The sequence below is a fragment of the Hibiscus syriacus genome, unplaced genomic scaffold (assembly GCF_006381635.1).
Source record: "Hibiscus syriacus cultivar Baekdansim isolate YM2019G1 unplaced genomic scaffold, ASM638163v2 tig00006570_pilon, whole genome shotgun sequence".
Lineage (NCBI taxonomy): Eukaryota > Viridiplantae > Streptophyta > Magnoliopsida > Malvales > Malvaceae > Hibiscus > Hibiscus syriacus.
In genome coordinates, this window is record NW_024062102.1 from 1,265,534 (window position 1) to 1,288,315 (window position 22,782).

General features: G+C 36.4%; 2 protein-coding genes across 2 annotated transcripts; one reads left to right on the plus strand and one right to left on the minus strand.

The window, feature by feature from the left end:
* The first annotated feature begins 2,914 nt into the window (after positions 1 to 2,914).
* Positions 2,915 to 6,052, plus strand: LOC120200843 (subtilisin-like protease SBT4.15). Its single transcript, XM_039201592.1, has 11 exons — positions 2,915 to 3,019; positions 3,137 to 3,231; positions 3,314 to 3,411; positions 3,523 to 3,669; positions 3,753 to 3,858; positions 3,939 to 4,449; positions 4,517 to 4,626; positions 4,703 to 4,927; positions 5,005 to 5,119; positions 5,190 to 5,403; positions 5,480 to 6,052. Exons 1-11 carry the CDS (start codon positions 2,915 to 2,917, stop codon positions 6,025 to 6,027), a joined length of 2,274 nt encoding a protein of 757 aa, XP_039057523.1. The 3' UTR covers positions 6,028 to 6,052.
* Positions 6,053 to 8,805: 2,753 nt separating this feature from the next.
* On the minus strand, positions 8,806 to 12,185 carry LOC120200844 (monodehydroascorbate reductase, seedling isozyme). The gene is made up of 10 exons (XM_039201593.1): positions 12,053 to 12,185; positions 11,472 to 11,543; positions 11,002 to 11,053; positions 10,767 to 10,847; positions 10,507 to 10,625; positions 10,201 to 10,420; positions 9,960 to 10,078; positions 9,740 to 9,865; positions 9,395 to 9,535; positions 8,806 to 9,299 (listed from the first exon to the last, which is right to left on the minus strand). The coding sequence occupies exons 1-10, from the start codon at positions 12,101 to 12,103 to the stop codon at positions 8,976 to 8,978; spliced, it is 1,305 nt and encodes a 434-aa protein (XP_039057524.1). The 5' UTR covers positions 12,104 to 12,185; the 3' UTR covers positions 8,806 to 8,975.
* Positions 12,186 to 22,782: the final 10,597 nt, after the last annotated feature.

Sequence of the window (22,782 nt, forward strand, 5' to 3'; positions counted from 1 at the left end):
AAGAGATTAGACACCAAGGAAGGACAAAACGGCATCTTCAGACTTGCAAAATCCAGGGAGAATAGGAAAAAGGATCTAGGTAGCATTAGGTGTATTAAGGACAACAATGGTGTTCTTTTAGTGAAAGATCATGATATTAAGAGGGTTTGGGGTAGTTACTTCTTTGTCTTGTTTAATGACGGTGCCTGTCCCTGTAGAGATAATACTGTTGATGGGCCAGTCGACCATCATACTATGGCCAATGACTGCCCTACAAGTAGGATTAGGTTTGAGGAAGTCAAAATGGCTCTTAGAAAGATGGGGAGGGACAAAGCTGTCGGTCCAGATCAAATTCCTATCACTGTGTGGTTGGCCCTAGGAGAAGAGGGAGTTAAGTGGTTGACCAACATCTTTAATATTATTTTAGAGACTGCCAAGATGCCAGAGGAGTGGAGAGAGTCTACGGTGATACCAATCTTTAAGAATAAAGGAGATCCCCAACGTTGTGGCAACTACAGAGGTATTAAACTACTCAGTCATACCATGAAGCTATGGGAAAGGGTGATAGAGGCTAGGTTGAGACAGGTTACTAGGGTTTCGGAAAACCAATTTGGCTTTATGCCAGGCATGTCTACTACGGAGGCGATTCATCTACTTCGACGGCTTATGGAGAAATATAGGGGAAAAAATAGAGATCTTCACATGGCGTTCATTGACCTTGAAAAGGCGTATGATAGCGTTCCCCGCAATACGATCTAGAAGACCTTGGAAACGAGACGGATCCCAACTGCTTATATCTGGGCGATTCGTGATATGTACTGTAGATCTACTACATACGTCAGGACTATAGTTGGCGACACCGAGGCATTCCCGGTGGAAATTGGACTCCACCAAGGGTCGGCTCTTAGCCCTTACATCTTCGCCTTGATTATGGACGACATCTATTGTGCGACACCAGACGGTGTTCCATGGTGTATGCTTTTCGCTGACGACATTGTCCTAGTTGCTGAAACAAAAACTGAGCTGAATAGTAGACTGACTACCTGGAAGACTGCTTTGGAAGAAAAAGGTCTAAGGATCAATATTGAAAAGACAGAGTATTTATGTTCAAACTTCAGTGGGAACCAAAACGATGAAGATGTAGAAGTATGCATAGAAGGACATGTTCTCCCCTCAAAGGATTGTTTTAAGTACCTAGGGTCTATGATACATAAGGATGAGGGTGTAGATGATGACGTTACACACCGTATAAAGGCGAGATGGCTAAAGTGGAGGGCAGCTACTGGAGTTTTGTGTGACAAGAAGGTGCCTCAAAAACTTAAGGGAAAATTTTATAGAATGACAATAAGACCAGCGCTGTTGTATGGATCAGAATGTTGGGCAATCAAGAAGGATCACGTAAGGAGGATGAAGGCCGCAGAAATGAGAATGCTTCGATGGGCATGTGGTAAGACTCTATGGGACATGACACCAAACTCTGCTATTAGGATGTCCCTGGGGGTGGTGCCTGTATCCGAAAAATTGAGAGAGGGAAGACTACGGTGGTTTGGGCATGTCCTTAGGCGACACCCGTCGGATGCGGTCAGGAGGGTAGAGTCGATTACAGTCGACGGTGCCAGAAGGAGAGGACGACCAAGGCAGAAGTGGGAAGACTGCTTAAGATCTGATTTGAAGGATTTAGCCCTTACCGAGGACATGACCTCTGATAGGAAATTATGGAGACTTAAGACCAGGGTAGTCGATTAGTGCGGGTCACATCCATATGGTGTAGCATTTCTGTCTTCTTTTAATGTCTTTATAGTAATTCTCATGACTTTTTACTTTTTATACGTTTCTGTCATTGGAATTAATGAAGGCTTAGAACTAGGGTAGCGGATTAATGTTGCCTTAGTTTAGGTTTTAACCCATTTAACTTTATTAATTCTCGTAGCTTGCTATCGTTCAACTTCTGTGTATCATTCTCTTCATGTTTCCTCTCTTTAATTTTAGTCGGGTCTTAGGTTTCTGTCTATATGCTGAGATTATTATGCAGGGATTTATTAGCAAGGATTATTTCCCATTATATGACGCGCATATGAAGATTGTATATGAAGACTGTTCAAATATTTATTTACTTATTTATTTATACATGCATTGCATTGCATTTTATCTTTATTTTTAATTTTCTGACTGCCGGAGGTCTTCCACGGAAGCTGCTCTTAACCATGCGTTGGGGGCAGCCTACTACTCTACCTCCCCCTTACCCCATTGCATATGGGAATAGGGTTTTGTTGTTGTTGTTGTTGTTGTACTATTGATGTAAGATCACTTTACGTCTACATATATCATAAGAAAATAATTATAACTACGCAATATGAAAATAAATTATGTTTATATGTATACAAATAAATTAAAATCAAAGTTCACATATCATTTTATATATTTGATCAAAGTTCATGTGTAAATTTGAGATTTACCCCTTTTATCAAATTAAATTGAAATTTTATTTAGTTGAAAGTTCAAATTAAATTAATTTTTTATTGACCGACTAATCATGATCAAATATTATAAAATGTATTTCGAGATGATCCTTTAAATCTAATATGGAAAGTTAAAATCGTTACATTATTTAAATGAACTAGTACTTCATGCCGACAGATTAATTGATAATTAATAATTTTTAAAGACATTTAATTTTATGGTTTTTTTTTAATCTTAGAATTATGATTGGGAAAAATCCAATAACTTGAGCAATAGAGATCCCAAATAAAAGCCATGAAAATCTCACATTCAAATAGACCATGCAAACTTACGGTTAATTCGTTCTTGACTGGCACTGGTAATAACCAAATCATCTTCTAACGCTTTTGCTCATCTATTTATAACTCAGACAAATCCACTCTTCCAACTTAATTTGTACTCCAAAATCTCCTTTACTTTTTTTATTTACAGAAATATGCAAAATATTGAAATTACAATGACACATTGTCTTCTGTCTGTTGTCTGTTTTTTATGTGTTGCAACAACCTTAATCCAAGGATCAACTGAAAATGAAAGGAAGGTATATACATACATACATACATACATACATACATACATACATACATACACATATAGGATCTGAAACCAATTAATTTCTCATATAATGTTGATTTATTGTATATTTTTTTGACGACAGATATATATTGTATACATGGGAGAAGTATCGCATGATGCAGACAGGATTTCAACCATGAAGGAACATGATAATATGCTCCTGAAGGCGATTGGAGAGTAATATTTGTTTGTTTTCGCTTTTGCAAACATTATATTCAAATAAAATGATGTTTTTTTTACCATTTTTCTTTTCGTTTAGTGAGAAGACAGCCAGAGAATCCAAAATATATAGCTATGGAAAGAGCATCAATGGATTTGCTGCTAGGCTTTTGCCAGATGAAGCAAAAAGACTATCTGGTTGGAAACAACTTTCAATTGTTCAAATAATGATCTCTGTCCCTTAGCTATACTCAATTTGATGATTTAGTTATTTAAGAAAAAAAATCAGCTGTTCAAATTGCTTTACAGATGAAGATGGAGTTGTATCAGTGTTTGAGAACACTAGACGAAAACTTCATACAACAAGATCGTGGGATTTTCTGGGAATGCCTCTTAGTATAAAGAGAAGGAATGTCAATGTTGAAAGTGACATCATAGTTGGTTTAATGGACACTGGTAATTGCATGTTTTGTAATCAAAATTTCATCTGTTTTAATTACCATCTTATAAAAGACAAATTGTTTAATGTTGTTTTGTAGGGATTTGGCCTGGATGTCCCAGTTTTGATGATTCAGGCTATGGTCCTCCACCAGCTAAATGGAAGGGTAAATGTGATAAAGGAGCCAATTTCACTGGTTGCAACAAGTAATTTCTTTTTCTCTTAGGAATTTTAACTGGAATAGATTTAATTAAATTTGATGTTGAACAATGTCTAACATGGGCAGCAAGATCATTGGTGCAAGATACTATCAGCTAGACAACACTCCTCCTGACATGGATGATCCGACACCGGTTGACACCGAGGGTCACGGCACCCACACTGCCTCCACTGTTGCCGGTATAGCTGTGAAGGATTCCAGCCTTTACGGTTTAGCCAAAGGAACGGCTCGTGGTGGCGTGCCGTCAGCTCGTATAGCCATGTACAAGATCTGCTGGAGTGACGGATGCAGTGACATCGATTTACTAGCAGCAATGGACGATGCCATCGACGATGGAGTGGATTTATTATCCCTTTCATTAGGTGGTGATTCCAGGGAGTTTTTCCATGATACAATCGCTATAGGAGCTTTCCATGCAATGAGGAAAGGGATTTTGACATCTTGTTCTGGTGGAAACGAAGGGCCTGAGATCTTAACGATTGAAAACGTTGCACCATGGATCTTCACCGTTGCAGCTAGCAGCATTGACAGGAAATTCAGCTCGATTATTAAACTTGGCGATGGCACGATAACATCTGTGAGTTTCCGATTATTTATTTTATCGAATCTACACTCAAGAAGACTGAAATCATGTGATAAAACAGGGCAATGGAATCAACACATTCACGATGAAAAACAAAATGTATCCTTTAACAAACGGAGCACATGCAACCAATGTTACTTATACAAATGAAACCTACTACGGAAATATCAGGTATTTGCATTTTGCACCTGTTAATAATATTCTGCAGTACGGCCTCTAATTCAAGTATTTTTAAACATGATTGAAGTGCTTGTGATTCTGGAACTCTGAGCGAAAACTTGGTGAAGGGAAAGATTGTGTATTGCTTGGGGTATACCACTCAGGACGATACCATCCGCCAGCTTGGAGGGGCAGGAACGATAATGGCGATCGATGCGCCAACGGACTATTATATCCTCACTTTGACACCGGCAACAATGGTGGTTCGGAGCAAGGTCGGCAATAAGCTTGATCGGTATATCAACTCCACAACGTAAGTGTAGCTTTTAGGTTTCAATCATCAAAATCATGAGAAATTAAAAACTAACAAGGTTCTGTTGATAATGGCAGGAACCCTCGAGCTGTCATATATAAGTCGACAACTGATCGAATGGTTGCTCCATCTGTGGCTTCATTCTCTTCCAGAGGACCTGCACCTCAATGGTTGAGCCGCAACATTCTCAAGGTAAAATCATCGTGAAACCCTCTCCTTTACGCTGTTTCAGTTTTCTAACGCGAGAGACTCCCATGGCCAGCCTGATATTGCTGCTCCGGGGCTGAACATATTGGCAGGATACACAAAACTGAGATCAATAACTGGAACACCAAGTGACCCACGGTACTCTTCATTTAACTTAATGTCAGGGACATCAATGGCTTGCCCTCATGTTACAGCTGCTGCTGCATATGTCAAGTCTTTCCACCCAGACTGGTCGCCGGCAGCCATTAAATCTGCTCTCATGACTACTGGTAAACCTCTCTGAGTCAAATGTAAACAGATAAATCCTTTTTTCCATTTGAATTACTTGTCATTTTGTTTCTTCAGCAACTCCCATGAAGATCAAAGACAAGCATGGGGAACTAAGCACTGGGTCAGGCCAGATAAATCCATCAAAGGCGATAAGCCCTGGGCTCATCTACGACATTAAAGAGAGTTCTTACATTGGCTTCCTTTGCAAACAAGGGTACAACGCTACGACCATTAGCTTACTCGTCGGTGGGAAGAGAAAATATGACTGCTCCAGCTTTAAACCGGCGCCTGGAGTTGATGCGCTCAACTATCCTTCAATGCATGTCTTTCTCAATGGTACAGAATCTAGAATTTCAGCTGTGTTTCATAGAATCGTGACAAATGTTGAACCTGGGAATTTGGAATACAAAGCCGAAGTGGCTTCCACCAAGGATCTTTCTGTTGATGTTATCCCCAAAACGTTGAAATTCAGTAGGATGAATCAAAGGGGAGCTTTCAAGGTTTTGGTGAAGGGTGAAACAAGGAAGCATAGGACAGAGAATCTATCGGCTACTCTTGAATGGATCAGTGATAAAGGCCACAGTGTTAAGAGCCCTATTCTTGTATTTAAGCCAATTTTTTGATTTTGGCATTGTGTAATGTTAATAATTAGAAAGGAATAATAAATATAAATAGTTTCCATTTCTCTTTTCTTGGTATATCAGAATTATTTTTATTATACTATCAAATGTTTGGATCAACTTATCTTCCTATCTTATGTTAGCAAGTAGAATTATGTTGACGTAAGCTACCTTTAAAATTTACGTGGAGTTTAGATGTACGGGTACTGGAACCAAATAGATACTATAACGCCTCCTTAAGATAATTAAGGAGGCTCGAGGCCTCGTATCACATTGAATTATGAGATTGCACTTTAACTTTCACTAGGTCTTGCAACATCTTTTATCTTAATATTCTTGTTGTTGTAGGAGTACGAGACAATGCTATCGGGATAATTCTAGGATAAAAGACTTAGATAAGTTTAATTTGTTTGGAAAGGGTTCTTATTAGATATTTCAAGACTAAGATAATATTTCAACAATTAAATAAAAAAATGAGATTAATAAGTTCAGTATTAAATCATATATAGTTTAATAAGATTGGTTTACAAAAGGCCTATGTTCGAAATCAAGAGGTTGAAATTTTTTTGTTCCGTTGTTTGGTATTAAATTAATATATAGAATGAAGCCTTATGTCAGTAATTTCTTCTTGTTGCCATTGGATAAGCTAAGGGCTATCCTTCCAACAACCTTAATCTCTAAAAACCTTGATTTACCTATTTGAGTTTCAAACCATCTTTTGTAAGGATGAGGAGACCACATCCAATGATCAGAAATTTGTTTGAGCTAATGATTTCAGGCAAAAAATAAAAATAAAAAGATCAGATTCTTTTTTTATGTTAATGTTATGTTTAATGATCGAAAATATAAAGTTAAAAAATTTTAATTAAGGATTTTTTTTAGAGGTGACTTGTATAGAATGATCTTTTACAATATGATTATGTTATGTACACGCAGAATTAATTATATGAGATGTTTTTAGAGGTGACTTGTATTGTTTTTTTTTTTTTTTTGAAGTGGGAGAGGTGACTTGTATTGAATTGATCTTCATAAGGTATAAAAGTGTTATCCTAATATAGTATTTAAATAATTAAAGATAATTAAAATATATAAATTGTTTTATAAACTCAAATACAATAGTAAAAAGAATTCAAATCTCAATAATATTTAAGGAAATGATTATATTGATATCCTTTGGCAAAAGTGCCCACATAATGCTATAGGGAGTGTTTAATTTCCAAACTAACGTGCTTCCAACATTATTTTCCCATCTAACGTATTTTCTACAGTAATCACCTAAAGACCCCAGGATATCTCGGCCTCTTTGGGCTAAAATTTTAATACATGTATTACTCGGCGTCTTTAGTTAATTTTTTTCTGTTTACTGTGCATTTTTGGAAATTTTACCAAAAAATCACATTTTCCTTAAATATTTACGTTTCAGACATCCTTTGAGATAATATTCCCGATCTAACACCCTTTGCAGAAAGGCGCGGCCCATGCACCGCGCCTTACGTTGATGTGGTGCCACGTGGGTCGCGTCTTACTGTCATCTGACACACACACCAGATAGGCGCGGTGCATGGGTCGCGCCTTCAATAATTATATCCGTATTTCTCAGCTTTTAAACTTTTCTCTCGGCTTTTAAACTTTTCTCTCGGCTATAAATACGCTCTCAACCTGTAAACATTCACAACAATCCTCTCAACTAAAACAATGTCGTTGCTTCAGTACAGATATCCAACATCATTGTTTCCGTTAACTTATATAGATTTTCATCCAAACGAAGCAGACCGTTTTCCATTTTATAACTGCAAAAATAACATATTTAAATAAAATAATAAAAATAATTAAATAATTAAATAAAATACTAACAAAATATTAAATATAATAAAATATACCTTATAAATAAAATTTGAACGAGGTTTGGTTTTTTAGAGGATTTGAGAGAATTTGAGAGGATTTAATGTGGTGAAAATAGTTGAGAGTGGGGTATTTATAGGATGTGATGGATGGTGTGAACATATAGTTGGGTCGGTGGGATGAAAGGTGCATGGGCCGCACCTTCGGTATTTATTCTGTCCTAACATGGGTCACACCTTATTACATGTGGCGCCACATCAGCGTAAGGCGTGGTGCATGGGCTGCGTCTTTCTGCAAAGGGTGTTAGATCGGGAATATTATCTCAAAGGGTGTCTGAAATATAAATATTTAAGGAAAATGTGATTTTTTGGTAAAATCTCCAAAAATGCACAGTAAGCATAAAAAAATTAACTAAATACGCTAAGTAATCCATGTATGAAAATTTTAGCCCAAAGACGCTGAGATATCTTAGGGTCTTTAAGTGATTACTATAAAAAAAATACATTAGATGGGGAAATAATGTGGGAAGCACGTTAGTTTGGGAATTAAACGCTCCCTGTAGCATTATCTGGGTACTTTTGCCGATCTCGTTTATCAATTAAAATTTTATTTAATGAATTTGATGTGTTCATTGTTAATTTTGATAAATATTCATTTAAAAAAATACTTGTTTAATCGGTCTTTTTCTAAGTTGTTTATAAATATTTAATTATTTTCTTAATTAAGAGTTAGAAGTCTTTTATTGTTATATTTGAATTTATATATGCTTTAATTATTTAAATAGTATTATTCTACTTAAACATTCTTTTATACCTATTGATTGAAATCAAATTTAGAATCTACCCCATATTTTAGAAATATATGTTACAATAATTCATGTTTTTGCATTGACATAACCCCTTTATTTGATCTAATTTGAAAAAGTTAACCCCAAATGTAAGCTTTTAGCCAAAATATAAATCTTAATTATTCATATAAGAAAGCAAAGCAAAGCGCATAATCATGTGCTGAATCCAAAGGAAACTTATTCCAAGTCTTTATCTATATGGTCCTGGTGCAATAAGGAAGCAACGATCATATTTGTTGGAACGCGTGGCAGGTATTAATCATCAGATCTTACAGGCGAAAGAAAGACCTTCACTTTTCAGGGCATCCAAACTTTGAACTGAAGGCTGAAGCTTAGCAACTTTAGCAATAGCCTGGTTTTCTTCAGCAGTGCCGCCCTCTAAGAAAGCTCCAACCACCTTCCCATCTTTGATCCAGTAAGATCCGAATTTCGCCTTTGGTGATTTCGGGTTGTTGTCTCCAAAAATCACTGAATCTCCGACATTGTCACCGTAGAATTGCCATGCTAGATCAAAGGAACGAGAATAGAAGTATGGTAGGTAGTCATATTCATCAACAGATTTCCCCTCCTCACTTGCCTTGATGGCCTGCAAAAATTGCCGGGAAGTAACATTTAGCCGATAATCGAGTATAAGATCATGTCATAAATGTAGAAGTAGAAAAACTAAGTGAGATAACACACCTTTACCGCCTGTTCAGCTGATTTTCGGGCGTGGTCTACATGTTCAACCCTTCTCAACTCATTGTATAACTTGAGAGGAAAAGTGGCTAAATCACCCACAGCATATACATCGGGAACACTTGTTTTGAAAAAAGCATCAGTCTGCAATGAAACAAATTGTGTTATACAATCACATATCATTCTTTAATAGGAATAAATGTTTAATGAATAGTATTGAGATGAATATGATACAAAATTGAAAACCACTTCAGGCGACTGCAGATCTCTATAATAGTGCAATGAGAATTTCAAACTGCCATATATAGATGAAAAGGCATTTGTTATTATGTCACTGATGAAACCAACCTTTATTCCACCCTTTTCCTCTTCAACCTGCCCTTTGAATAATGTTGTAAGAGGCCTTCCACCAACACCGACAACGACAATGTCCACTTCCAGAACTCTGCCATCCTTGAGTTTAACTTCCTTCACCTGTAACAGGTGCGCAAAATGGATCAGTATTAAAATGATTACAGATTTCCATTCCCCATTAAATATTACCGAAAGATAACTTCTTAGTTCTTACCTCTCCATTTGAGTCAACGGTGAAACCAACTGCAACTGTTCCCTTTATAATTTTGATCCCTTTATTAGTGTAATAATCCTCATAGAAAGCTGCGATGTCCGAGGTGAAAAGCCGGGGCACTATAAGAACAATCTTGTAGTTAGAAATCCACTAGAGACCAGATCAGTTCGTTCATAATCAGTCCTGATGACATATGTTTATTAAGTTATACTGGAAGGCCTACAGTTGGAAATTTACTTACTGCACCATGGTTCAGGGAACACCATGCTGACATCAAAACTGTTAATGTTCATTATTGCACCAAGTTCAAGACCAATATAGCCTCCCCCAACGATAACAGCCTTGCCATTCTTCTTTGCTTTGATTGCTTCTACTAACTTATCAGCATCGTCAATTTCTCTCAAGTAAAAGATGTTTTTAGCATCAGCTCCTTGAACGCCAAAATCTGTCAACCTTATAACCTAAAAGAAAAGTGTGTTAAAATATGCAAGTTTCTTTCTATGCCAGACAAGACAAGGAATATGTACTGTTAGAAACTTTAACTCACTGTGGAACCAGTTGCAATGATCAAAATTTGATACTTGAATGTTTCTCCAGCTGCGCTAACTAGAGTCTTGGCAGGAAGATCTGCCTTCACAATTTCAGTGCTAAGGATCAATTGAATCCCTGCAAGCACCAGAACAGGAAAAGTATATCAACGAGGGCCATTTCCAAATTTAAGTTCCCTTTTAACAAATCCATTATCCATTGGTTGAGCAATTTTCAAATTTCACACTGACAAAATCCAGGTAGACACATGTTACTAACCTTTTTCCTTGTACCACTCCGGAAGTAATCTCTCTCCACCGCTTCCAACACAGACATGGAAACCAGGAAGTCTTGCAGCTCCTGCAAAGAACAAATCACCACATCGATCCAGGAAACAGACAAACCAGAAGGCCACCTAATGTGGTAACAAAAAGTATGGTTAAATCACATTTAAAGGTGTTTAGAGTTTATTTCAGTTTTGCAAATTGGTATATAAAAAGCATATTAGGCTTACCTTCAGGGAAGAGATACGCTTTACTCAGAGCAGGACGTTCATATGGAGCCACCTACATGCATAAGAAAGCAAAAGAAAAAAAAAAGTAATAAACAATATAAATTTTATCCCTTGAAAGGAACAACAAATAACAAAAATAGCAGCTAAAAGTTAAAATGAGTGCTTTAATGTAAATGGCACTGTTGCTGGCTTTAATGCATTAGAACTCGGAAATCCCACAAAGAAAGCAGAATGAGAGATTTTCAAAAGCTAAACAGTGTTCTCAGAAGTCAATTAAGTGATGCAATCTTTTGCTTTTCAAAGCTCAATTAATAATTAAAATAAAACAATTGTTATTGATAGTAAAGAATATTGTCGTCCAAAACGTAAAATGCAAACGAAATGGATACAATTCTAGTTAATGGATTAAGCAATCATTTGGTAAAGCATTGATAAAAAACAAATGCTCTTAGGTATGGTCAAGAGCATACCGCTTCCTTGGAAATAATTGCTAGCTCACCAGGCTGAACTCCCTGCTTGGCAAACTCCCTCGCTGCATATCCCTATAAAGTCCAAAGAGGAAATTTTCAGAAAAAGGAAGCGAAGTTTAAACAAATCAAAACAAAATTTCAAACTTACACAACACTCTGCATAATTATAACAGCAAAAGAATCATTAGATTGTGAAACAAATTAGAAAAAAAAATGCTTGATTGATTGCCTAAACACGGATTTTCGGGAAACTCAATTCAAAAACTACATAAAGCTTAAATCAGTTAGTCATTTATCTTCATCCAGTGACTAAACGAGTAAAAACTAACCTAAACCTTCGATTTCGCATTCAATTATTTTTCTTCTTGTTGAGTCAATATTCGTACTCCGTTTTCATTTTCCCCGCAACGCTAGATCCGTATGCCTTTAATACATTAACCGATAAATGATAACATATAGAAGACGATAATTTCAAAATCAAAAAAGCAAAGGCATAGATAAACATCATAAATTCGAACGAAATTAAATAAAATGGTAAAATAATTAGAATCGATGAGCGAGGAGTGAACAACGGAACTTACAGCAGCCACACCACCGCCGAGGATGACGTACTTGAAACTCTTCTCCGCCATGGATAAATGAAAGCGTACCTTGACTTTAGCTATGCTCTCTCGTTTGTTCAGTGACCTCTCTTTCCTTTTATCTTTATTTATTTATTATGATTAAACGGGTTTTTTTAAGTACACCATTGAGACTGTGGAATTAGTTGGGTCCTCATTGGCTGAGCCATACATGTAAACATTATTTTTGCCACGTGGCATAAACAGTGCTGTATGTTCAGTTTCAGCTCTGGTCCCTTGGATTTTCAATTTTCCAGGGTTAATTACTTCATAAACTCCGCCAAACTGACAAAATTTTAAACTGATCCCTAATTTCAAACAATTTTAGTTGAATCTTATCATTGAAATCAGGCTTTTCCTCTTTTGTTCCATTAATATTTGTGTTACCTTATGCTTGATAAAAAAATATTAAAAGAAAGAGAAAAGGAAAAGAATTAAAGAAAAAAATGATACATATATTATTGGGTAAACAACATTGATGATCCCCCTATATTTTTGTTTGTTCTATTTTGATCACTGATTTTAAAAAAGTTTGGTTTTGATCACTTTTGTTTTCGGTCCGTTTTATTTTTATCATCGGGTTGTCAATTCCCGTTACTTTACTGATGTGGCACATTAGTAAAAATGATTAAATATTAACTTGACCCTTGAATTCTAGACAAAATATTAGTTTGACTTTAAAGTTTACATAAAATACTAAGTTAACTCGTAAATTCTATATAAAATATCAATTTGACTACTGAATTCAGCAAAATTCACGTTGTTGGCCGCCACTCGTTATTGTAGGTTATCGTCATCGGTCAGCAGCGATTGTCATCAATGACAACCATTGGACTCTAAAATTTTTAATTCATCTCTTTTAGACCTCCTAAAAGCGAATCCAATTTCCATTTCACTGAAAAATGTATTTAGTTTATCTTGATATTAAGTTTTAAATTTTAGCATGATTTACGTACAATTTATGTGAGAAGATGAAATTACCCCTAAACATGTTTTTGTCGAATTGGTAAAACTTTTGTATGTTCAAAGTTTGTTCTCGGTTACACTGAAGCTATGATTTAGCTTTGTTTTCTCTTTAATAAAAAAGTTCTCAATTAATAATGACTTAAGATCTTCCGTTTGATGCTTATGTTGATTTAATGAATGGAAAATTTAAATTTTGTTCAGACTTGAACCTAAAAAAAATCTGTACCGAACTATTTCGGTAACTAATGTAACACTCAATATTCGGATCAATCCGTATTAATTGGATATTAAGTGTTAAAAAAAACTTTGGTCAAGATAACAACTCCAAATTCAATTATAACCTAAATAAATTACTATAGTCCCAGTAGCCAGTTTCAAATAAAATCCTGAAGCCCAATGGTTTTAATATGAAAACCTAAAATCTTTAAATCGAAAGCCCAAACTTGAAACATGAAATTTATTAAGATCAAAGCCCATTATCAAATCTTGCATGACTGGTACTCCGTATGGAAGGCCCAAAGCTCAAAACTGTACAATGCATGACCCGTTAATCCGATCTTTGTTTCACATCATGGTTTAAAGACCCAAAACTTGAATGTATATGACTCAGATAAAAAGAAATGTTGTTTTTTAAAAGATCCGAATTTAAACAATTATTTTTATGAAATTTATATGTTATAAATTGTAAACCACTAGATTCGACCTAGACGTTATGCTCAAATCTAGGCGGTTACATATCTTATTCAAAAATTCTTTTCATTTTTAAAACAACGTTAAAATCCATAAGAAAGATTCATACGATAAACATATATGTATACATATGTTCGAAAATTGTATAAAACATATACATATCAAAATACCGGTAATACATATATATCAAGACAGTAACAAAAACACATGTCATCAAAATATAACAGAAAGACATATAGAAATATACAGTGGAACAAAATTAGGAGAACTCGTTCCTCCTGATGCGAAGTATGCTAGCCTAAAGGTATGCTGCTAACTGAAAGGTTTAAAATTTACATAATGAGCTAAAAGTCCAATGTGCTCCTTACGGTGTATAAAAACATACAGATAAAATATTTCAGCAAAATTGGTTTATCAAACATGTTTTAAAAATATGAACACTACCCCTCATCCGATCACCAGAATGTGTAGGTTTCCCAGAACCGTACAACCACCTGTACATCCGGTAAGGGCCTTATACACATAGCATAAGGACCTGCGGTAAGAACTTACCTTGAGCACAATCCTGAGGAGCTTGTGGTAAGGACTTACCCTGAGCACAAAGTTGAGGAGCCTACGGTAAGGACTTACAAGTCATAGACTAGGCCTGATATACTTCCTCCAATAATACTCTCAATAACAGTAATAAACATGTATGTATTTGAGTGAAAACAATAATTAATCCATTAAAACATGAAAATGTTCCATATTCAGAAATCAGGTACAGAAATACCGTAAACAGAGATTATATTAGAATTATGCGGTAAATCAGATATCATATAAACAATATTCAGAAAATCGGGTATTGTCTCGTAAAAATATTTAGTATCATCATAAATCTAAAACAGTTCAGATATATTGTTTAAAACAATAATGTAACACCATCAGGAAACACACCTATACTTGACTGAGTAATCTGATAGGAAAGTCTACTACTGCGTCTGTCGATCACGATCTGTGGCAGTGCTAGATCCTACAAATCGGAAAATCTATATCAAAATCCTAATATGAATAATAAAAACTTATATTTAAACAATTTACAAACACCTATAAGTAACTCTCAAGGAACGTGGATCGTGCAGATCTAACAAACGGGAAACTTCGGATCTAACTGACCCTCGGTTAGGTGAAACACAAGTACCTTCATAAAAATATCTTCTTTGATCAATTCTATAACCAAATCTCAAATATATAAACAAAAATGCTAAAAAGTATTTTCGGGTTAACGAGCTCGATTCGAGGCTTTCGGGTCAGAATTTGGCAAAACAGATTGTGGAATCAGACTCGGGACGTCAAAAACATAAAATACAACTTTTTGAAAGTTTTGACTTTTTGGTCAAAGTCAACGGTCAATGGTCAACATTCGAATAGGATCATGTCGGACACGGGTCAGCGGGTCAGGTCGGATCGACCCATTTCCAAGTAGTCTACCAGGCGGTGGACTTTCCCCACGCGCAGGAACGACGCGTGCGGGGCCGTAGATGGTCAAAAAATTCTAAAAAATTTTATAATTATATTTTAAAGGGTTTTGAGACACTTACCAATCTCGGTTCACAATGGTGAGCGGCGGAGAACTCGATTTTAAAACGTCAGAAATTTATTCTTTTTCACCCATTCACATGCCGACAGCAACGGAGACAAAGTGGACACCGGATGACTCGAGACGATGCAAAGAACATGATGGTGCGGGAAGTGTCGAAAACGGAGCAACGATCGGCGACGAATTGAAGATCAAATGTTTCCTTCTATAAGAGAAAATGGTTGAAAATAGATAAAATTTTAGTTTCCAAATGGAAACTTTACATATTTTGGGGTTATATAAACTCAAAAAAAGAAAATGGCAAAATCATGCCATAGGTTCTCCAGTTTTTCATAATTTCTAAATTTGGATCCGAATTTAATTAAAATTTCACTTTGGTCCCCGAATTTAATTAAAATTTCAATTTAGTCATAGGAAAAGTTTTTAAAAAAATTTAGGCCCTAATCATTATCTCTTAAAAGAAATTTCATCCTCGAAATTTACCAGCTAGAAACATATGCGGAAATTGAGCCTTCATCGACTCTAATTTCTCCCAAGTAGTTTCTGACCGCGATTACTCTATTGAACTTTGACCATCGGAATATGCCTATTCTGAAGAACTCTATCATCCCAATCTAAAATTTGAACATACTCATCCTCATAAGACAAATCAGGTCTCAACTCTACCTCCTCAATCTGAATGATGTGACATGGATCTGGACGATATCACCTCAACATGGATACATGAAAAACATCATGAATGTGACTGAGTTGGGGAGGAAACACAAGATGATAAGCAACAGGTATGACTTTCTTCAGAATACGATATGGCCCAATAAATCTAGGGCTAAGTTTACCCTCACGTCCAAATCTCAACACTTTCTTCCATGAAGATACTTTTAGAAAGACCTAATCCCTAACCTCAAACTTGATATCCTTATGTCTCTAATATGCATAAGATTTTTGCCTATCGAACGCATCTCTCAGACGATCACAGATCAATCTGACAGTATCCTTAGTATCTCAAATTAACTTTGGACCCAAAGTCTTCCTATCATGAAATTTGCTCCAACATATAGGAGTACGACAACGGCGTCCATATAGAGCCTCATACAGTGCCATGCTAATACTTGTCTGGTAACTATTATTATAAGCAAACTCGGCTAAAGGCAAGAAATCTTCCCAACTACCAAGAAAGTTAATCACACAACACCATAGAATATCCTCCAGTAGCTAAATTATTCTCTCTGATTGACCATCAGTCTACGGGTGGAAAGCCGTACTGAAATTCAAATGAGTACCCAGAGCCTCGTGCAAAGCCTTCCAGAACCCAGAAGTAAACCTCGGATCTCGGTCGGAGATGATGGAAAGTGGAACACCATGGAGTCTAACGATCTTAAAGATATACAATCTAGCCAGCTTGTCTAGAGAATAATTAACCCGAACAAGGATAAAGTGAGCTGACTTGGTAAGTCGATCCATAATCACCCAAACATAATCCTTTTTGGAATGAATCAGAGGAAGACCAGTAACGAAGTCCATCATAATACGCTCACACTTCCACTCAAGAATCTTAATAGACTACAACAGTCCCGACGGATATTGGTGCTATGTTTTAACCTGTTGACAATTCAGACACATCGCAATAAAATCTGAAATATTATTCTTCATGCCACTCCAAAATTATCGCTCCTTGATATTCTTGTACATTTTGTCCCTACTAGGATGCATGGCATAAGGATAACTACGAGCCTCCTGTAGAATAGCTCGTCTTAACTCATCATCTTTAGGGATACAGTAACAGCCACGAAAGCACAAAATACCATCGTGATCAAAAGTATACTCTAAACTCGTTCCCTACTCAATCTACCTAATCATGAGAAGTAAGGAGTTATCTAAGTGTTGTTTAGCCTTAATATCCTCTGCCAAAGTGGGTTTAACTTGTAACTCTGCTAACAGGTTTCCATCATCAAACAAACTCAAATTGGCAAACCAAGGCTCTCAGATCGGATATCGCCTTACGGCTCAAGACATCGGCCACCACATTAGCCTTCCCTGGATGATACCCTATCTCACAATCATAGTCCTTTAGAAGCTCTAACCAGTGATGATGTCTCAAATTCAACACTTTCTGAGTAAGCAAATACTTCAGACTCTTATGATCAGTATAGATATAACACTTTTCTCCGTAGAGATAGTGTCTCTAGATCTTCAAAGCAAAGACCACGACAGCTAACTCCAGAGCATGAGTGAGATAGTTGCACTTATGTGACTTTAATTGATGTGACTCATAAGCAACAACCTTCCCATATTGCATCAAAACACATCCTAATCTAGAGTGAGAAACATCACTGTAGATAAAAAAATCTTTCCCTGACTCAGGCTGAATCAGTAATGGGGTTTGAGTCAAAACAATCTTCAGTTTCTCAAAGCTAGCTTGTTGGTCCTCAAACAAGACAAATAGAACATTTTTCCTTAAAAATTTCGTTAGAAGAGCTGCAGTAATGGAGAACCCCTCAACGAAACAACGATAATAAATAGCTAAGCCCAAGAAACTACGGATATCTAAGATATTCTTAGGTTGCTTCCAGTTCAGAATAGCCTCCACTTTACTCGGATCCACCCGGATACCCTTAACAGAAACGATATATCCTAGAAAAGTAACTTCGCTGAGCCAAAACTCATACTTACTCAACTTGGCCTATAACGTATTTTCCCTCAAAGTCTGTAGAACAATCCTTAAATACTCATCATGTTCTGCTTCAGTTCGAGAATACACCAGTATGCCGTCAATAAACATAACCACAAACTAGTCCAGATAGGGTCGAAACACACGATTCATCAAATCCATAATAGCAACAGGGGTATTAGTTAACCCGAATGGCATCACTAAAAACTCGTAATGCCCATAACGAGTACGGAAAGCAGTTTTTGGGACATCAGAATCTTTCACCTTGAGTTGGTAATAACCAAACCTCAAGTCTATCTTTGTAAAGATAGAAGCCCCTCGAAATTGGTTAAACAAAACATCGATCCTAGGAATATGATTTTTTTAACCATGAGCTTGTTTAGTTTCCTATAATTAATACAAAGTCTCAATGTCCTATCTTTCTTCTTAACAAAGAGAACAGGGGCTCTCCACGGTGAAAGCACTGGGTCGAATAAATCTCTATTCAATAACTTATGGATAGAGGAGTAAACGAGCCGAGTCGAGCTCGAGTAGTACTGAGCTCGACTCAACTCGAAAACTCTAAAATGAAGTTTGACTCGAAAACTCGCGTGCTTAAAATTTTCAAGCTCAACTCGAACTAAAAATCTTGAACTGAAGCTCGTGAGTAGCTCGAAAAGGCTAAAAAAAGAAAAAAAAAATTCTTAAACTTAACTTGATTGAAGCCTCAAACTCGAACATGAACCTTAAATACATGAAAATCTTACTATATTTTTAAAAAAAATAATACATAAATATTAATATTATTAATAATCTATTTTTTTAAAAATAAAATCTTAATATATTATATTTTCTAGCTGCTCACGAGCTTTTCGAGTCGAATATCAAGTAGCTCGTTTCAGCTCGTTAAGAACTCAAATCGAGCTCGAGCTCGAGTCGAGTCCATTCGATCCGAGTATTTATCGAGCCTTGATCGAGTCGATCTCGAGTAGCTCACGATTTGTCTCGTCTCATTTACATCCCTACTTATGGAGTTGGATTTTTAATTCCTCAAGCTCATTTGGGGCCATACGGTAAGAAGCCATCAAAACTGGGGTAGAACTAAAATAGAATTCAATCTCAAACTCAAATTCTCCATCCGGTGGCAATACATACAACTCTTCAAGAAAAACATTGGGAAATTCCTTAACAATCCTAATGCCTTCAATGTCAGATTGATAACTCCTAGTATCCATAATATAAGCAAGAAATACCTTGGAACCTTTCCTTATAATCCCATCAGCTACCAAAGCAGACACAACATTCGTTAGGAATCCACGACATTCCCCGATCATCACAATCTTTCAGTTATCTAGAGTCTTCAGAACAACTCTTTTGGTTTCACAATCGAGATTAACTCGATGCTTGATCAACAAATTCATGCCAAGAATCAAGTCAAACTCCTCCAAAGGTAACTCCATTAGGTTGGCCATAAAGATCTCCCCATGGATCTCTATAGGACACCCTATAAAAATACGATATAACTCTATGGTCTGAACTACGAGACTTTGAACTATCATCGAACTCTCAATATTCTGAATCGATATATTAAAACCCTCAAAATTAGAATATGACACATAAGAATGGGTAGAACTATTATCAAACAATACAAAGTAGGAAACTGAATAAATAATAACAGTACATGCAATCACATCAGGCTCATCGCAGACCTATCAACGTCTAGCAGCGTAAACCAATGCAGGTTGTCTGGCCTCAGATCTAACTGGACCCCTACTTTGAGAAGCTCAGCCTCTACTAGTCAATCTTGATGTTCTCTTCTAACTACGACCACCTGCTGAAGTTTGAAATGTACTCTGAGTACAAGTGGGAGTAATAGCTGGTGTTTGAACTGTATGAGTTGTCTCTGGACAATTTCTCAAGAGATAGTCACCAGAACCACATCTAAAACAGGTACCCAACTTCTTTCTGCATTCACCAAAATGACGTTTTCCACAGTGATCACATGATTGCAAAGGTTGCGATCCATAAGGACAACCATGAATAGAATGCGTTACAACTGACGAAATTGACACCACATGCCTGTCACTCACACCGCCTCTCTGAAAATACTCACCTATACCTCTCTTGCTAAGGTGTGCAGAATAGTCAACATACCCAGAAGACCTCCTAAATTGATCTCGATCTCTATCTCTCATGCGCTCCATACCCACTCGTTTTATCTCTTCAGCAGTCTTGGCTATCTCAACCAAGACATCAAAGTTTCTCTCCCGATGGGTAGCAACTCGACTCTTGATCTCACACCTGAGTTTATTCTTGAACCTCAAGTACCAATCTGATTCAATGTCAACAAGTCCAGTAGCATAGCAACTCATTCTGATAAACTCAATCTCATAATCCATAACATACATATCACCCTGCTCCAGATTTTGAAACTCCTGGTGTCACTCCTGCAAGTATTTCTCTCTGATGTAGCGACTCCGAAAATGTGCCTTAAAAAGATCCCAAGTCAACTTATTCCCCGGAATACTACCAGAAATTGATTGCCACCATCTGAAACTTTCTTTCTTTAATGTAGTTAAGGTTATCTTTATCTTCTTCTCAGGACTCAGATTCATCTTGTTCATAATCCTCTTTGTATCCTCCAACCAATACTCAGCGTCAGTCGGAGGTTCACCAGTAATGCCCTTGAACGGAACTACTCCAGCAACTACCAAAGACTTCGAAATCTCGACCACATACATATTACCAGGAACTCTAGCAGCTCTCCAAAACATACAAAAGATAGCTCTGTTAATGACATCCTCATCCATGTCAGTATTTTCGTCCTCAGTGACATAAGGGCCTCTCGCAAGAGTAATCAGGTCATAATGAGAAATAGACGGATCTACATATAAAATAGGAGGATCTCACAGAGACATAAGATCGTCTATTGTAACAGAATGTCGAGTTACTGCCCTCGAGCACTGCCATGACCTAATCTACGACCTTTAGCAACACTCATCGGATAAATATATAAGACTCTACATAAAGATTTTGAACCTAAGTCAGACTAGCGTCAGGAATATCAAAAATAATTAAACTTATAAAATAAGGTGACACAATTTTTGAAAATATCAAAAATATCTTGAAAATCCAGATTTTAGGACTCATTTATAGTCCGAGTGTTTAAAGCCTAAGGCTCTGATACCACCAAGTGTAACTCCCTAAACCCGACCTGGACATTATGCCCAAATCTATGCGGTTACATATCTTATTCAATAATTCTTTTCATTTCTAAAACAACGTTAAAATCTATAAGAAAGATTCATACGATAAACATATATGTATACATATGTTCGAAAACTGTATAAAACATATACATATCAAAATATCAGTAATATAAATATATCTAGACAGTAGCAAAAACACATGTCACCAAAATATAACAAAAAGGTATATAGAAATATACATTAGTACAAAATTAGGAGAAGTCAGTCCTCCTAATGGCATGTCTGCTAGCCTAAAGGTTTGTTGTTATCTAAAATATTTAAAATTTACAGAATGAGCTAAAAAAAACCTAGTGTGCTCCTTACGGTGTATAAAAACATACATATAAAATATTTCATCAAAATCAGTTTATCAAACATGTTTTAAAAATATGAACACTACCCCCCATCATCAGAATGTGTAGGTTCCCCAAAACTGTACACCCAGTAAGGGCCTTATACACATAGCATAAGGACTTGCGATAAGGACTTACCCTGAGCACAAAGTTGAGGAGCCTGCGGTAAGGACTTACCCTGAGCACAAAGCCAAAGAGCCTGTGGTAAGGACTTACAAGTCATATACTATGCCTGATATACTTCCTCCAATAATACCCCCAATAACAGTAATAAAGATGTATGTATTCGAGTGAAAATGATAATTAATCCATTAAAACATGAAAATGTTACATATTCAGAAATCATGTACAAAAATATTGTAACTAGAGATCATATCAAAATTATGGAGTAAATCAGATATCAGATAAACAATATTTAGAAAATCAGGTATTGTCTTGTAAAATATTTAGTATCATCAGAAATCTAAAACAGTTCAGATAGATATTTTAAAACAGTAATGTAACACCATCAAGAAACACACATGTACATGTCTGAGTAATCTGATTGGAAAGCATACTACTGAGTTTGCCAATCACGATCAGTGGCAGTGCTAGATCATACAACTCGAAAAATCTATATCAAAATCTTAATATGAATAATAATAACCTCTATTTAAACAATTTACAAACACCTACGAGTAGCTCTAGAAGAGCGCGGATCGTGCGGATTTGACGGACGAGAAACACCAGATATAACCGACCATCAGTCAGGTGAAACACGAGTACATTCATAAAAATATCTTCTTGGATCAATTCCATAACCAAATCTCAAATAAATAAGCAAAAATGCTAAAAATACTAAGCATTTTTGGGTTAACGAGCTCGATTCAGGGCTTTCGGGTTAGAATTTGGCAAAACAGATCGTGGAATCGGACTTAGGATGTCGAAAAAACATAAAATATGACTTTTGACTTTTTAGTTAAAGTTAACGGTCAACGGTCAAACGTCGGTCAAAGGTCGGACTAAATCGGGTCAGACACGTGTCAATGGGTTGGGTCAACGGGTTGGGTCGGATCGACCCATTTTCAAGCAGTCCACCAGGTATGGGCTTTCTCCACGCGTAATGGCGAAGTGTGGGGGTGCGTGCAGGGTCGTAGGGGGTCAAAAAATTCTTAAAAAATCATAATTGTGTTTTAAAGGGTTTTGAGACACTTACCAAGCTCGATTCA